This window comes from Grammomys surdaster, unplaced genomic scaffold (genome assembly GCF_004785775.1).
Source record: "Grammomys surdaster isolate TR1022 unplaced genomic scaffold, NIH_TR_1.0 126158, whole genome shotgun sequence".
Lineage (NCBI taxonomy): Eukaryota > Metazoa > Chordata > Mammalia > Rodentia > Muridae > Grammomys > Grammomys surdaster.
In genome coordinates this window covers 2,688,599-2,705,792 of record NW_021620966.1, presented here as the reverse complement: position 1 = coordinate 2,705,792, position 17,194 = coordinate 2,688,599, and the positions used below count along the sequence as shown (strand labels likewise).

At 43.8% G+C, this 17,194-nt stretch overlaps 1 protein-coding gene across 2 annotated transcripts in view; it reads right to left on the bottom strand.

Moving 5' to 3' along the window:
- Positions 1-9,911, bottom strand: part of Henmt1 (HEN methyltransferase 1) — a 14,862-nt gene extending 4,951 nt beyond the window's left edge. The window contains exons 1-5 of one of the 2 annotated variants that reach the window (XM_028757420.1): positions 9,563-9,911; positions 8,598-8,744; positions 7,179-7,307; positions 3,217-3,329; positions 2,275-2,409 (exon numbers count right to left, since the gene is read on the bottom strand). In XM_028757420.1, coding sequence (XP_028613253.1) covers positions 2,275-2,409; positions 3,217-3,329; positions 7,179-7,307; positions 8,598-8,639 — 419 coding nt within the window. In that variant the 5' untranslated portion in view covers positions 8,640-8,744; positions 9,563-9,911. Of the gene's footprint in view, positions 1-2,274; positions 2,410-3,216; positions 3,330-7,178; positions 7,308-8,597; positions 8,745-9,436; positions 9,463-9,562 lie in introns of those variants that run through there. The other variant, XM_028757421.1, reaches the window with a different exon arrangement.
- Between the last annotated feature and the right edge of the window lie 7,283 nt (positions 9,912-17,194).

Sequence of the window (17,194 nt, the reverse complement as noted above, 5' to 3'; positions counted from 1 at the left end):
TGTGTGTGTGTGTGTGTGTGTGATGGAGGGACATTCATGTGCTATATTTAAAAGCCAGAGTATGACACTGAGAACCAGCTCTCTCCTTCCACCTTTAACTGGGTTCTGGACATTGAACACAGCTTTCTAGACTTACACAGCAAGTGCCTTTTCCTGCTGAGCCATTTCATTGGCCCAAAGCATTCCTTCTTAGAAAAGATGTTTGAAGGTCTGTAATATGGCTAGCAATTCAAGTTCCCCCCAACACACACACACCCTTAATAAAAATTGTTAGAATATCTCTAACATTTAGGAGTAACAGGTCATTTACTCCAATGTACTCTCAAGTGGGTCATATGAACACTGCATGCAGAAAGTTACGTGAAGAGCAAATGCCTAGGTGAGTGGGACCAAAAGGTAAAGAATGAGTGACGCTGGTAACCTGTAACTACACGTGATAATGAAACCAACAGGGCTGGAGCTAGGGATCATCTGAAAACTCTGCCTCCATCTCAGACAAACACCATTCACAGGAGGACTTGGAGAAAGGAAAGGAAGGGAAACGGCATAATTATATTATAATCGCAAAACACAAGGCAATGATGTTTTAAAGACATTACCAATTACTACTACATGTGACATACAGATTAACCCCAGCACAGCAGAAGAGAATCATCAATACCCCACTCTTACCAAGTGACAGGCCATCCCAACAAAAGAAATACCTAAATTAAATGAATCATAGGTCAAAGGGACTTAACATATAATCTACAGGATATTCTACCCAAACACATTCTTCTCAGCAGCCCATAGAACGTTCACTAACATACATTATACATTAAGGCCCAAAGCATGTCTTATCAAATATAGAAAAACTGATAGGATTCCCTGTATTCTGTCTGATCACAATGTACTACAAATCAACAGCAAGAGAAACTCTAAAAGGCATAAAGGCCTGGTTTCAATTCTTTGCACCACATAAAACTGAGCATGGTAGCTCACACCGATAATCCCAACATCTAGGGCAGAGACAGAATAAGTAGTTCAAAATTCTATATATCAAGTTTGAGACCATCCTGGTTTCTGTTAGACTTCGGAAGGAAGGAAGGAAGGAAGGAAGGAAGGAAGGAAGGAAGGAAGGGGAAGGAAGGAAGGAAGGAAGGAAGGAAGGAAGGGAGGGAGGAAGGAAGGAAGGAAGGGAGGAAGGAAGGAAAATACAGAGTCTGGAGAGATGACTCGGTGGTTAAAAGCAGTGGCTGCTCTTCCAGAGAAGCAGAGTTCAATTCCCAGCATCTACATGGTGGCTCACAACTGTCAACTGTCTGACTCCAGTCCCAGGGATCCAGTCCTTCTTCTGGCCTCACACATGGTAGAGAGACAAACATCTAGGCAAGTACTAATACACATAAAAGTAAATGTAAAGTCTAGTAAACATAAGCGCACTATAGACATAAGCGCGCTATAGACATAAGCGCACTATAGACATAAGCGCGCTATAGACATAAGCGCACTATAGACACAAGCGCACTATAGACACAAGCGCACTATAGAATGGAGTGCAAGGCTCTTTACTATCGTGCATGTGAGTGCTGGCTTGCATATCGAATGCCCTCAGAGATCAGAGGAGGGAGTTGGAGACAGCGGAATGGGGTTATGGATAGATGTTGGCTACCGGGTGGGTGCTGGGAGAACAAGTGTTCTTAATCATTGAGACATCCTTCCAGCCCCACAAATGAAATCTTTAAATGGGGGCAAAGGCATATATATCTGGGTTCTATAGCTGTAGTCAGAATTCTTTTTCTTTTTATTTTCCTGGTGTCAGGGATCACAGTAAATCCAGACACACCAAAGCAGGATTTTGAGTTTCAGGGCCTCTCCTCATTTAGCTGGGTAAGCCCTTTGGCACTGAGCTGTAATCCAGCCCCAGGATTGCTAAATTGGTTGTTTGCCAATGTTTCTGACTTATGATGGTTCTTTTGCAGATACACACACATATATCTTTTCTTATTTCAAGGAAGAACAAAGACTGTGTGGAGGGAGAGAGTGAACATCACATGTAACCCGATAAGCAAGAGGAGGGAGGCGTTAACAGCTGGCTGTGTGGTGACCATATGAATGTCTATCTTTGGAATTGTCTTCATATTTGGAATTCCGAAATAAAATACTAAAAGTAAAAAGATACACCCAAGTGATAAGCCATTATTTTTTTTTTTTTTACAAATAATCACACTGATATCTGAAGCTAGTTCCTCTGTATTTTCCAAAATGAACAGTTTCTACAACTTTCAGACTTACAATTCAATGCATGTTACCAAATCAAATCCAAGCAAGCGGGAGTCTCTCTCCACAACAGAGCCATGATACAAGGTGACGGTCAAATCTAGATCTCGGGGTTTTACGAACTCCCCCAAATAGGGAGACAAGCGATGCCTGCAAAAGAACCATCATCAGTCAGAAACATTGGCAAACAACCAATTTAGCAATCCTGGGGCTGGATTACGGCTCAGTGCCATAGGGCTTACCCAGCTAAATGAGGAGAGGCCCTGAAACTCAAAATCCTGCTTTGGTGTGTCTGGATTTACTGTGATCCCTGACACCAGGAAAATAAAAAGAAGGAATTCTGACTACAGTTAGAGAGCCAGCTTATCACCTTTTCCCTACACTGATGTGACTAACTTGGCCTGTCTTTCTCTTCTTATAGTAAACAGTAGGCCCTCAGGCAGTTTCCTTCTGGGGTGGGGGGCGGGTATTAGGCCAGGAAGAACATGATTTTAATGTTCAGTGTGGTTCTTATTTTCACATTTTGCCTCTCTTTGGATCAGAGATGTTTTGGCTCCTTGCTCTTTAGAAGGGCATGTCTCAAAATGATCTAGAAATCTAATACGTATCAGAGAAGCAGAAAGGGGAGTGTGGTGTGAAGGGGCCACGCACATGCCCACTTCACAATCCTCCCTCAGAACTGATGTAGGCATGAGACCTAACCCACACCTTAGAGATAGGCTTTAAACCAGGAATGAAACCTTTAAACCTGAAAACTTAAAATAAGGGCGTCCTGCACTATATCATAACATCATGTCTGGAGAGAGAGCGAGGATGCATTTATTATGGGAAAGATTCCCATGACCTATGACTATACCTCATTTCTCCATAGTTCTCCTACCACTCTGGGGACTAGGCTTCCAACACAAGCACTCTAGGGGACAAACCACATCCAAACCATAGGACTAGAAGTATTACCCATTTGAATGCAATTTTTCCTCATTGATATCTACCCCAACAAGCAGTTGAATGCATGGGTAGATTTTTAGCAGCTTTAGGAGCTTGGTATCGCCACATCCCAGGTCTGCAACCTATAGATGAGATACAGCGTCATTTGCAAGACATTCATAGCCAGAAAGGTATGAGTTTTTAAAACTGGGGGCAGGTTCGTGGGGGAAGTGCAAGAATAAGGAGCTAAGTTCGGATCCCCAGCACCTATACAAAGTCAGGTGGCAGAATACACCTGTCATCCTACCTACAGCCTAGCCAAATCGGACATATCTGAGTTCAGTTAGAAACCTATCTCAAAAACCATACCTAATGTATGACAGAGGAAGATACCAATGTTGACCTTTTCAGGGCCTCCATTCACATGTGTGTGTTTGTACACCCTTGCATGTGTGTCCTGCCTCCATGGAACACTGTGTATCAGTAGTGAAAACAAAGTTATTATGCAGAAGGATGACACAGAGTCATTCCTATTCAGAACAATCGATACTGTCTGTATTTGACACAAGGAAGATAAAAAGGCACAGTAGTCTTCTGCTTATAATCCTAGCACAGGGGATGCTGAGGCAGAAAACTATGTTTGAAGGCAACTAGGATATGAGGCCCTGCCTTAGGAGGTCCAGGGAAGACTAGTTTTCCCATTCAGAATCACATGTTAAGCTGGAGTTGTAATTGAATTGATAAAGTGCCTGCCTAGCATGCCTGAAGCCCTGGGTCCCATTCCCAGCTCCAAGTGAACCAAGAGCAATAGCACAGACCCATAATCCTAGCACTTGGCAAAGCAGAGGCAGGAAGATGGGGAGTTCAAAGTTACCCTCAGCTACAAATCGAGAATCTTAAGTTCAGTCATATTTTTTTTTAATTGAGGTGGTTTGTTGCTTTAGGTTTGTTTTATTTTAGACAGGGTCTTGATATGTACTCCTTGCTGGCCTGGAACTCACTTTGCAGACCAGGATGACCTCAAACTCATGGCAATCCTCCTGCCTCTGCCTGGGTGTGTTGAGACTACAGGTCTAAGGCAACATGCCCAGCACAGTTTGGAGTCTAACGTCATGCTTCAGAAACAAAGCTTGCTAAAATCTGCTTCCGTTCCTTTCTCATAGAGTATTTTAACTTCTTAATTCCTTCTTTATGTTTGTTTATGTATTCATTTATTGAGACAGGGTCTCCTATGGCCTAATCTGACTTCAAACTTGATATGTGACCACAGCTGACCTTGAATTTCTGATCATCTTGCCTCTACCTCTGGAGTTCTAAGAGTGCTTGGGTTTATTGGCTTAAACCATTGCATCCAGTTTACAAGATACTGGACATAGAACACAGGGCTTTGTGCATGCTAGGCCAGCATTCTACAAACTGAGCGACATCTTCAGCCCAAATTTCTCAAACTGTTTAAGAAAATAATCACACTGAGCCATGTGAAATTCCATATTGAACTCTGAGCTGCCAAAGTAAGTCATTTCAGATTCTTCAAGTCAACAGATTTGCTTAAAAGGCCACGAAGGCAGGTGTATGAACATTTGCAAAATAGGAGTGTACCTAGAGGAAGTCTGTGAGAGAAGGCTGCTTAACCCAGTCCTCCACACTGGGCAGAGAAAGAACCCTCCACCTTACTGGAATCTGATCTATGGCCACAGCAAGCTCATAAGCATAATCACCAGGTACTTGATTCTATGAAACGATGACTTTGTTGCAAAGTTGATAGACAGGCCCACTATCATCTGACCTGCTGCAACTTTGGTTCGTCAGTTTTTGCTTTTGAGTTAGAATCCCACTATGTAGCTCAGGTTGGCCTCAAAACTCCAGAGCTTAAGCAAACCTCCTGCCTCAGCCTCTAACCTTAAAGTTCACCTGGGGTTGGATATGTGTGCCATCCTGCCCCACTTACCATCAATATGAAAAGAACCACAGTACCTCTGATCACAATACTGCAATACTGCCTGATATTCCAATAGAACATTCCAGAAATGTGGAATCTATGGCATTAAAACCAAATGCAAAAAGACAAGATTCTCTTCACATTTAAATTTAGCAAAGAGGTCTGGAAAAGTGGTTCAGAGGTTAAGAATGCTGGCTGCTCTTTCAGAGGACCCAGGTTCAGTTCCCAGCATCCATACCAGGTAGCACACAGTGCCATGATATCTAATGTCTTCTGGCTCTCGTGCACGCATGTGTGTGCGCACACACACACCTGATTTGTTTTTGTTTGTTTGGTTTATTTGGTTTGGTTTTTTTTTTTTTTAATACAGGGTTTCTCTGTGTAGCCCTAGCTGTCCTTGAATACTATGGACCAGGGTGGCCTCAAACTCAAGAGATCCACCTGTCTCTGCCTCCTGAGTGCTGGAATTAAAGGTATATACCAGCACACTGGGCTTCAAATAAATCGTTTGTTTGTTTGTTTGTTTGTTTGTTTCAAAGAAAAAAAATTTACTGGAATTCTTTTTGATATTGGTGCATTTTTATTGCTTACCACAGTACACATGTGGAGGTCAGACAACCTGTGGAAGTCAGGTCTCTCAGCTTCCACCAGGAGGATCCTGGGGATTTGAACTCAGGTCATAAGATTTGGCAGCAAATGTCTATACTGGCTGAGCCATCTCACCTGCTAGCAAGGTGATTTCCACCTGAGCTCTGAGCTCCCTGTACAAGGGTAAAGAGACTCACCTACACTTCATTTTCCAGGAAAGGGGTCACTGCAAAGAATGACCTTCCTCCATTAAGACTTAGGTAAGACTCTTTGTGTTTCCATTCCCAGGCTTAAGGTTGAAAATTACTATTTGTTCCTGAAATCTCCCATAACCACACTTTCCTAAAGCTTCTCTCTGTCCCACCCTCATACCATGGAACTTTATCTCCCCAAACTGAAGAAATAGCTTTTCCTCAGGGATCCTTCCCAACCAGGCTGGGAAATGCCTGGAGCCCCACTACACACAGGTAAAGGCTTAAATGGAAAGCAAGATCACTGGAGGCCAGGCGTGGTGGCAGACAGCTTTAATCCCAGCACTGGGAAGCAGAGGCAGACAAATCTCTTGAGTTTGAGGCCAGCCTGGTCTACAGAGTTCTCATACAGCCAAGGCTAATCAGAGAAGCCCTCTTGAAAAACAAAGATAAAGAAAAGAAGAAAAGAAAGAGACAGGGGAGGAAAAGAGATGTGAAAGGGAGAGGAGAGGAAGAGAAGAGGGGAGGGAAAAGAAATTGCCAGATCCCAATAGTTTGAGACCAGCTGGGGAAATATAGCCAGCCCTTATATTCAAAAACAGATGGGGTGGGGGGTGTTCAGCAGGTGTCTTGGCAAACACTGTAATCACAAACTTGGGAGAGAAAGGCAGGAGAGTAGAGTTGGAGGCCAGTTTGAACAATAAGACCCTGTCTTCAAAAATAAATAACCATAATTAAGCTGCTCTCACTGTTAAAAATGCTGTTGCTGGCCCTTCTCGGGGTTATCATAATGACTCTCCCAATTTGTGACTTTGTTCATGCCTGCATGGCTTACAAAAGAAAAAGGAAGAGGGGCAAAACAAAACCCTCCTTAACTCTGAAACACTGGAGCTCCTGCCCTTAAGGTCTTCTCCCTATTGCAATAACCACTTTGAAGATTCTCCTGCTGGGCACACCAGCAGTCTCTGCTTGGAGAAGCTGAGGCAGGAGGATCACTTGAGCCTATGAGGTAGAAGCCAGACTATGCAACCTACAAACCCACATCTCTTTTTTTTTCTTTCTGACAGTTTTCTACTTGTATACAAGGTACTATAATCACATCCAACACCCCAGAGCATTCGGACTGGGGAAGTCGTTCAGTAGTAGACAGCTTGTCTAGCATGCCCTTGTTCATAATCCTGAGCACTTGGGGGAGGGATGTGTGTATCTTACTAGTATAGTTGATAAACCACTTTAATAGGGCAGTCATAACAGTTAAAAATAATAATTATTACCTTCTTGGGTTCATGGCGATCCACTAAATCTCTAACGAACTGGTACCGTTGTTTGTATAATGGCGGTTTGAACCTAATTACCTTCTCTGGACAGACTTCTTTAAAATTACCACCAACCACACTATTGCACTGAAAGATTTTAAACAACAACAAAAAGGTCTCAATCACACGTGACTTTAGACATTTAAGAAGAAACCAAAAGGATCAATCTGGGCCACAGCAGCTCAAACCTAAGGTCACCGAGGAGCACCACAGTGTAACACAACCTCCTTGCAGTCTGTATGCCCTAACTGGGCGCTTCTGCTTCCTGTAGGCAAACACTGTGTAAACTGCCAAGGACTGTGGTCCAGACTCTCAACCTCCCAGGCTTCACTCAAACTTCTAAGGCCTCTTGTCTAGCAGGCTTTCATCTGAGTCTGGATCCCAGTCTTTGGACTGCATAGGCCAGTTTTAGCAAGAATTCTGCTAACTCAGTTTAAAATGGGTTTAAGTTTCCCACCTTCACGTTTCTTCTTAATTTTCTATACACTTGACACATACACTAGTCCTTGCCTGTATCTCTATCTATGCATCCTCATCTCCACCTGCCCTCAATCTACTTACCCAGAGATAAGCCCTACTGTTCTTGTTACAACTGTTCTAAATCAGAAAACCCCTTTCCCCCCATCCCCAGCAGATCCAAGAGAAAAAGAAATGTAAGCTGTATCTACAACAGCTGTCCCTGCTATTCCTACAAGTACTGTAAAGGACTAAACCGAGACAAACCTGTATCTAAAGTAACGATATAAAAACAAATCACACGTGGGCGGGCTGAGATGTAGATTAAGTGGCACTTGGCTTCCATGGCTGTGGCTCTGGCTTCCATCTCTGGTAATACAACACACCCCGCATATGCGACCAAGCCCCAGCCTCTGCTCTCCCTCTCTCTAGCTGTGCTGGAGACTGAACCCAGAGTTTCATTCATACTTGTTAGTGCTAAAATTAATCAAGGTAAAGTTCAGTTCCTTCCGCAGATGCACTAGCCAAATTTCAAGTGCCCAAGTGCTACATAGCAGGGGGATTCAGCTAGATCTCCAAGTGTGGTCCCTCAACAAGTATAGCACCTTCCTGGAAACTTAGAAATGCAAAGTCGTGAGTCTCAACAGACCTCAGGTAAGACTCTACACTTTAAACTCTCCAGGTAAAGAAAAGGAAAAAATAAAATCTCCATTTGCACATTTGGAGAAATTTTTTAAATAACTAACATGTGTTATTTGCATCTGTGTTTATATGTATCAAATATGGATATTTAACTGATGTCAGTTTTATTTAGTTCGACACCCTGGGGAGAGATCCAAGATGCAAATAGGATGGTTTGTCATTTCTCCACAGCACACCCCTCTGAGACCCATGTGGGTGGGTAAGAAGGGTGCCATTTACCGGGATGTTTTCTGCCATTTCCATTTTGTTTCCAACTTCCATTGTGACAAAAAATAAGAATAATGCAGATTTATCCTCTGGACTCTGTATCAGAATCAGCGGCAACTCAGCTGTAAATGCCAAATAATCCCTTTTCACACGAGATGCCTGGAAGAAACGATGGCATTGTGAAAACGAAAAGAGGTAGGCATTGTGCTGGCTTCTCCTCTGTTACCACTTGCCCACAGAGTTCACCCTATAAGTACTGAGATACTGACGATGGGTTCTAAAACCGTGCAACTGAGCAAAGTGCGATAATACTCATGTTTAACCATTACTAGTTCAGTGTGATACATGCTATGGCTAAGATCCTCGGCCTTGGGTTATGGGTGCTGCTCAGGCGGTAAAACGCTTATACAGCAAGCCTGAAGCATATTGGATCTCCTCAACACTGCATAAAACCAGCCCCAGTGGTGCTCAGCAGTAACCCAGAACGGGGAAGGTTGGGAATCACAAGTTCAACGTCATTCTCGAAATCTCAACCTCATCCACTCTGCTTTCAGTAACTTCTCAAACATCGTCAAATGAATCTGGGGTGCAGCGGATTCCCTTAATAAGCCAATGATGCTGCAACACGAATCCAATTCACTCGCGGACTTGAATGTTGGTATTCTATGACACATGTTCCTACTAACTAGAACTTAACCTGAAGTAAACAAGAGATCAACCACTAGGTTTTCAGTAGTTTTCCTGAGGTGTATTATGAATCTCGTCTGGGGGTAGGAGTGGGGGTGGGGGGAGTGAGAGTAGGGGTGTTAGTGTTCCATCTCTAGTCCTCATCAACCTCCGGCATCACTTACCCATGGGCAAGAAGCAAATCCACCCCGAAAGCAAGCTGCTCAGACAAAGCCCCGCCCAGAACCGTGTGGCTGCGGGCCCCGCCCCTGACGCCCGCGCAGCCGCGTTGCTCCACCCGTGCTCCGCACCTGGCTGGCCGCACCTGGCCGCCGGCGGGCCCTGCGCCTCGCGCCTGCGCTCTGCGCCCTCAGGGTCCCCGCTGGACGTGCGAAGCCCGGCCATGCTCCAGCCCCATGCCTCCAGGCTGCCGCCTCCAAGGTGTCGGTTTTGGGTCACTTAACGGCCGCTGTGGCGCATGCCCCGAAGACATTTTCCCACCGATCTTCCTTCCGAACCCTGGGGACCACGACCCTCAGCCCCACAGCATCCCAGACCCTCGCGCTGCGGCGACCTGCCCCTGCCGCGACTGTTGAGTGCTGCCCAGACGGGCGGCCAGGCTGCGGGCTCGGCGGCTGTTAGGTCCGTGGCGCCCCGGGTGCGAGGCTCCTCGTGCGCGGAAGAGACGTGGACCTCGTCCGGACCAATGGCAGGCCACAGAAGAGGCTCAGCGCGCGAGCCTGCTGACCCAGAACAATTAATGGTACGAGGGCCTTTTAGGGACTGTAAACTGGGTAAAGTTGAATCCCAACTACAAAAGCTCTTAAACATATTCTTTCAGCTTCCAACACTGGACGGGTTTGTTTGTTTGTTTGTTTGTTTGTTTGTTTGTTTGTTTTTTAACCATATACACTTTAAGGACTGTCTGATCTTAGAAAAACGTGTCGTGTTAATGCCCTCATTTTCGTCAATTTTACTCTTGCTGTGTGCAACCAAAGAAAGTGATAGAAACACCTGGAGTGGGAAAGGGAAAAAAAATAAAACAAAACCAAAAACCCGCGCTTTGAGAGCAAAAATTGACCCAGGTTTTATGAAGGCACATTCCTGTAATACTAGCATAGTGGGGAGGTTGGGGCGGAGCCAGGAATTCAAAGTCACCATCAACTACATTATTGGAGGCCAGCTTAGGCAGCATGAGACCCTTCTCTTGTGTTTACTAGTGAATAGCCTGTTAAATATACCATAAATAAGCTGGACATGGTAGTACATGCCTGTAATATCAGCGCTTGGAGTCAGGGATCAGAAATTTAAGAACAGCTTCGAATACTAAAGAATGCTGGTCTACACTTGCCTCCAAGGGAGGAAAAAAAAGCCACAAATGAAATATTAAATATTCAAACACTCACTGGCTACTCTCTGGCAGCAGCATGGTGCTGATAGTTGCAGGGTAGCACAAAGATAAATTACATCTCGTTTTCAGAACTTGAGAGTCTAGAGCTTATGGAGAAAAATATGTGTAATTCTGGCTTTTGAGATAGGATCATGTATTATCACAGTTTGAGACTTTCCCGGTGGCTTAGCAAACATGCAGTTCAAACAGACTTTATTAAAGGGACATACATCTTATCATGGGATATAATTTAAATAGAACTTTTAAGACAACATAAATGCACTTCTAGGTACAAAAATAAAAATACTAAACTGAAAGAAGCTGGCCTCCATACTAGGGAGGTATGCTGGATAGTGGTGGTGTCAACTTGACACAATCTATGGTAGAGGATTCCCCTAATTGTAGTGGAAAGACTTGACCAGTTGGGTGGTAGTATTCCCTGCCTTCAGCTGAGTGAGAAGGAGAGAGAGCTGAGGCAAGGGTTTACTCTGCCTCTTGACTAAATGTCATGTGACCAGCTGTTTCAAGCTCCAGCTCCTGTGACTTCCCCAAGGGGTTAGGGTGGGGTGGGGAGAAGGATTGAAACCTGAAACTGTGAACCAGAATAATCCCTTCCTTCCCTTCCCCAATCACTTGTGTCGTGATATTTTATCACAGTGAGATGGCAGCAGTAAGGCCCATCCATTAAGAAAAAAAATTAGTTCCTTCTGGTCTTCCCTAGGTGGACACCTAATGTTCCATTTGGTCTAATCAACCATCTGACCACAGAAAGGACCACCCCTCCAGAAATATCTCCCACAGGAGGCTCATATATTGAAGGACTGGTGTCACTATTGGGAAGAAACTAGATGTGGGGGAGGGGAGGTTAACAACCCATTAATGAATTTATTGTTGAGTTTACTGAATGGGTTAAGAGGTAGATCCTAATCAGGAGAAGTAATGCACTGGAAGTGAAGCTCTCCCTCTCTGTTTTCTGGCTTTCTCAAGATGGGCAGGCTCCTTTACAGCATGGCCCCATTCATGGTCATAACATCCAGCCGTACCTCAGGCACAACGCAATGAGGCCATCAGAACTTGGGCTGACACCTGAATCATAAACCTAGATTCCTACTTGAAGGTATTTTATCTCTGATGTTTTCTTTTTACAACAGACGGGTCCAGAATTTTTGCTGGTTGACCCATTTATGGATATAAATTCCTCATGACCAGTTTCCTCTCCAAACTTGCCCAGTTCATCCTCACTTGGACTTCTGTGAGGCTTAGAGCTGAGTCCCCAAGCCTGAAAATCATCTGTTCACTCTGTGCATCCCAAATTTGAACAATCACCAAATTGCAGATGTCAGGCTGTGAGTGGCATCTGTCCCTGTCCATGGCCGGCCCTGTAGTGGAGACATTTCTTTAATGGAGCCTGTGGCATCGGGCTGCATCTTCTTCACCATACATGGTGACATGGGAACCAGGTTGAGTTTGAAGTCCAGTAATTTAACCTCAAGTACTGCTTTTACTCATTCGATAACCTTTCAAAATGTCTTTTGAAAAGTGATAATGAGCTGGGTGAGGTAGCATCCCACTTTCATCCCAACCCTGAGAGGCAGAGGCAGGCAGGTCTCTGAATTCCAGGACAGCCTGGTCTATAGAGTGAGTTCCAGGACTAAGCCAGAACCGCCTAAGACCTAGCATCGGGGCTTTGATACGTGTTACAGGCGTGCACTAATGGACAGCTAGAAGCCCCATTGCCAGAGGTAAGAGGAGATAAAGGGAATGGCTCTTCCTGGCCGGCAGAAATCCATGTCACAGGTCCCTGAAGAATGCTGAGTGTAAGCTCTTTCTGCCCACCAGCAATCCTTCCGAGTCCAGCATGAGCTGAACCCAGGTGTCATTTAGGGCATGACCAGTGGCACTGTCATTTTGGAGGATTTGGAAGATGGGATCTAATATCACCTTTCTTTCCTTAGGTTGTTCCTCTCAGGTATTTTGGTCACAGCACTGAAAAATAACTGACCCTCCTAGTGATTGACAGATGTGGAGTTGTAAAAGTCCATCCCCCTGCGTCTAGGCAGAAATAAACTGTAGTTGTCTAAGCCATCTATTCTATGAGGTTTTGTTACACCAACCTGAGCAGACTAATTACTATGTTATATATAAAACTAGATTATATTCTACGCTGGGTGTTGGTGGCCCGCAACTTTAATCCCAGCACTCAGGAGGCAGAGGCAGGCAGATCTCTTGAGTTCAAGACCAGCCTAGTCTACAGAACAGCCAAAACTCTCAGAGAAACCTTGTCTGGAAATGCAAACAAAAAAATTTAAAATAAAAACAAATTTTAAAAATAACCTTTGAAATATCTTGTCTATCAAACAAAATAAAAACAGGAAATTCTATCTCATCTATTGTCTTTCTCTCTCTAAACTAAAAATAGATTTTTTTCATACAATATTTTCTTATTGCAGTTTCACCTCTTTCTACTTCTCCCATATCCTCTCCACCCGTCCACATCCACACCCCTCTCTCATTAGAAAACAGACAACAACAACAATAATAATAATAATAAATAAGATAAAATAAACAAGCCTGACATGTCTTCCGCTTTCCAGCATTTTGAACTCTTTGGCCCCTCTTACTGTTAGATAGTAATTCACACTGTTTGTCCCCTCTTACTGTTAGGTAGTAATTCACAGAACATCACCGTCCCCTAGGCAGATGTCTATGACATGGCTTAAGCTGAGGCGTGATATTAAAATTTCATTTAAAAAGATTCCTAGTGTTGGGTGTTTTTCTTCTACTGGCTGTCTTGGTGTTGGAATAGGCACTGGAATGACCTGTCATCCCAACACAAACGTACAGAACAGAACTTGAACCCCAGGGTGAATGTGTCCTGTGGGCCAGCTCTGAGCCTGTGTTTAGTGACTGTGGTGGTTTGACTAGGAACGGCCCCTATAGACTTATGTATGTGAAATCTGGGCCCATAGGAAGTGGACCATAAGGAAGTATAGCCTTGTTGGAGCGGGTAAGTGGGTCACTGTGGAGGTGGGCTTTGAGGTCTTACAAGCTCAAGTCTGACCAGTGTGTCTCAGTCTCCTATTGCTGCCTGCAGATCAAGTCGTAGAACTCTGAGTTCCTCCTCCAGCACACGTTCCTGAATGTCACCACACTCCTGCCATGATGATAATGGACTAAACTCTGAAACTCTAAGCCAGAGCCAAATTAAATTTTTTTCTGAAGTGGAAATTTCTGGTTGTGTCACGTGATGTCAACTCATACGATATTTTGCAAAAGCAGACTCATGGGATGTTTTGCTGAAGCAAGACCCATGGGAGGACACATGATGTTTGGAGAGAATGTAAGTAGGACCCAATTGACGTGCTTACATTGCTTGCTGTGCAGACACTTCATTGGTCTCCTCACTAACCTTCACTTCATTGAGAGAGGCATGACACAGAACTTTTCCTGGCTTTCTGGCTGGTTCTGGTCACTCCCACTTACTCATGCTGATTGCATAGTGGCCTGGCTATTTTTGCTGTGCCACCACTGCTGATTCATGTTTGATGACACTCCATGAACTAGACTGCTGGTACCTTGACAGTGGAGATTGGTGTCACCTCAAAAAACTACTTCTAAACAGGTCCACATCCCCTTGTCCTATTTACCATCTTTTCTCCCCTACTTTTGGACAGTGGGCTAGAAAGATGGGTTGAAGCATTTGAGAAACCTTATTAAGGTAGGCTTTGAAAAATCTAAGCCCCACAGTTTTCCTTCATAAGGGTTGCCATGGTCGTGCTGTCCCTTCACAGGAATAGAAACCTTAAGTAAGACAGTAACAAAGACATAAGCATTGAAATGTGTGACTCCCAGTGAATCTGGAGAATTCTGTCCATTGTCAGACACACAAAACTGACTTTTTGTGAAATGTTGAGGAAAGAGGATGGGCTTGGAAAGTAGTATTAACTGGGGTGACTCAAACTCAGAAGGGAAAACACATACACATACAACGCCTGCACACCCATGCTCTCCCTCATATGTGGCATTAAAGTGTACATGCATATATGAAAATGCATGTAAGTTTTTCTATAGTCTAAGATTTAGAGAGGAGAGCAGAAAGGGTGAAGTCAGGTAATATGGAAGGACAGGTGGGAGCAAAGGGACACGCACGCCATGAAAGAGTACAGAACTCACTTTTTCTTTCTGTTTGTTTCTACTGTTACACTTATTTTGTTGTTGTGGATAAGTGAATAATGCAATTGATAGTGAAAGTGTAAAACACTAAGCAAAGCTCCATTGTTTCAGAAAAGCCATTCTTAACCGCAGAGAAGCCCGCTAAGCTGACTAGAGATTGGAACCAGGAAAGTGTTTGAATGGCCTCCTGAAATTAGCTATGTGATGGTTTTGTTTCCCAGTTAATTAAAATAAAGTGGTTTTATTTTTTTAAGGCCTGTGATATTGTTTGCTTTTCTGCTTATTTGTTTGTTTTTTAAGACAGAGTTTCTTTATGTATCCCTGACTGTCCTGGAACTCATTTTGCAGACCAGGCTGGCCTGGTACTCAGAGATCCAACTACCTTTCCCTCCCAAGAGCTGGAATTAGTCATGTGCCACCTGTCCCCACCCAAAAAAACCCCTGCAATTTAAAAAAGTTTTATTCTCTGAAATTTTCATACAGGCATACATTATATTTTGATTATATGTATACCTCACTCCCCTCCTCTAGGATGTCACCCATGCTTCCCTCAACTCCATGTCCCTTTATAAAATAGTTCATTTGTTAGTTTATTAGTTTGCTTTAACCTACCAGGTCTAATTAGTGCTGCCCACATGTACATGGGTTTGAGGCCATCCACCACTTCATGGTCAACCTGTCAGGAGCCACTCCCTTAAAGAAAACTGAGTCTTTTCCCCAGCAGCCTTCATTACCAATAGCTCCTCAGCTAAGGATGAGGTCTTGAGCATCCCTCCCCACTAGATGCTGGAATGTTGGCAGGCCTGACCTCCTTCCTGCAGGCAACCATAGCTGCTGGTAGTTCGTTCTGCTGTCCTGTTGTGTCTGAAGACAACCTGTCCTACCCAACCTCTGATTCTCATAACCTTTCTGCCTCTCTTCCACAGTGTTCCCTGAGACTGTGTGTTAGAGATGTCCAATTTACAGCAGAGCACTTCATAGACACTTACTTTCTACACTTGTACCTGTGGGTCTCTGTATTAACCACAGTTCACTCCAGTAAGAACCTTCTCTAAGGGATAAGGGCTGCTCTAGTCTTTGGGTATAGAGATACATAGTTAGAAGGCAATTTGAAACTATGTCCATTTAGCTAATAAGAGTAATGTGTGTTATGAATGGAAAGCCAGGAAGTAACAACCAAGATGTTGCAAGATGTTGACTGTTTATTTACAGCCAGGCCAAACTTACAGTCTCCCTTGGTAGAAGAATGAAGCAACCAAGACCAGAAGCAGAAAGGCTTTTTACAGCAAACAAGGGAGTGATTAAAAAAGCAAAATTTTGCACTTATATTGATTGTGGGAAAGGTACATGTTACGGGTTTATGGTCAGACAGTTAACATACCATGAAATATTTTATGGTCAGTCAGTTCTCAGAACAATGGAAATAATGTGTAATTCACAAGTTTACTGAGAAAGAACAAATCAAAAATCAAACTGACTTCTAGCTAAGGGCACAATTAGAGAGGAAAAAAGAAATAAATCAAAGTCTAACATTGTTTAAGAAGAAAATAGAGTCAGCTGTCCCTTGACAATATGTTCTGCTCTCAGGCCTATTTGAGCTCCCCAGCAATGAATTCTTGGCTGTATTTACACTGCCACAAATGAGCTGCCCCTCCTGAGGCCTTAAATCTAATCAGAAATGCTTGTTTACCCCCATAACATTCCTGCCGCTGTTATACTCAGGTCTTGCCAGACTGCTCATTATTGTAGCTCATAGAGCTCACAGTTGAAAGAAACTATTAAGGTCTTTTCTTCCCATCCTGCCCCAGCACCCTACATAATCAATCCCTTCTGATATTGTAAGAGAAAAAACCTAAGTCAGTTCCAGGCTAACTTCTCCATGTCCTGTGACCAAAGTGTGTAATATCTTCAGCAATAGAGTATAGAATATTACCATCAAGAACAGAACCAATTTGTGTGTGTGTTAGAGTCTTAATATGTAGGCTCTGCTCGCTTTGAACCTGAGATCTTCCTTTCTGCTTCACTGATGGGATTATAAGCAGATATCATAAACACCTTGATGATGGCTTCTAAGCCAGCAGCATCAGAGACAACTGAGCTGATTCCCAGATGAAGGAAAGTTCATCTGCCGTTGTCCCGGGTGGTGGTGTTCACCAGAGGCACTTGTTATAAGAAAGATTAGTATGCCATGCTGCAGTCTCACTTGCCTCTCCTTTTGTGTGTCTTAAGTGATGGACTGCATGATTGTTGGTCTGGTGTGCTTGTTTAAGTTTGCAAGCCTAGTAACTTTAATATAGTCTAATAAACTCATGTGTCCATGTGTTCCTGTCTGTGTGTGTGTGTGTGTGTGTGTGTGTGTGTGTGTGTGTGTGTGTGTGTG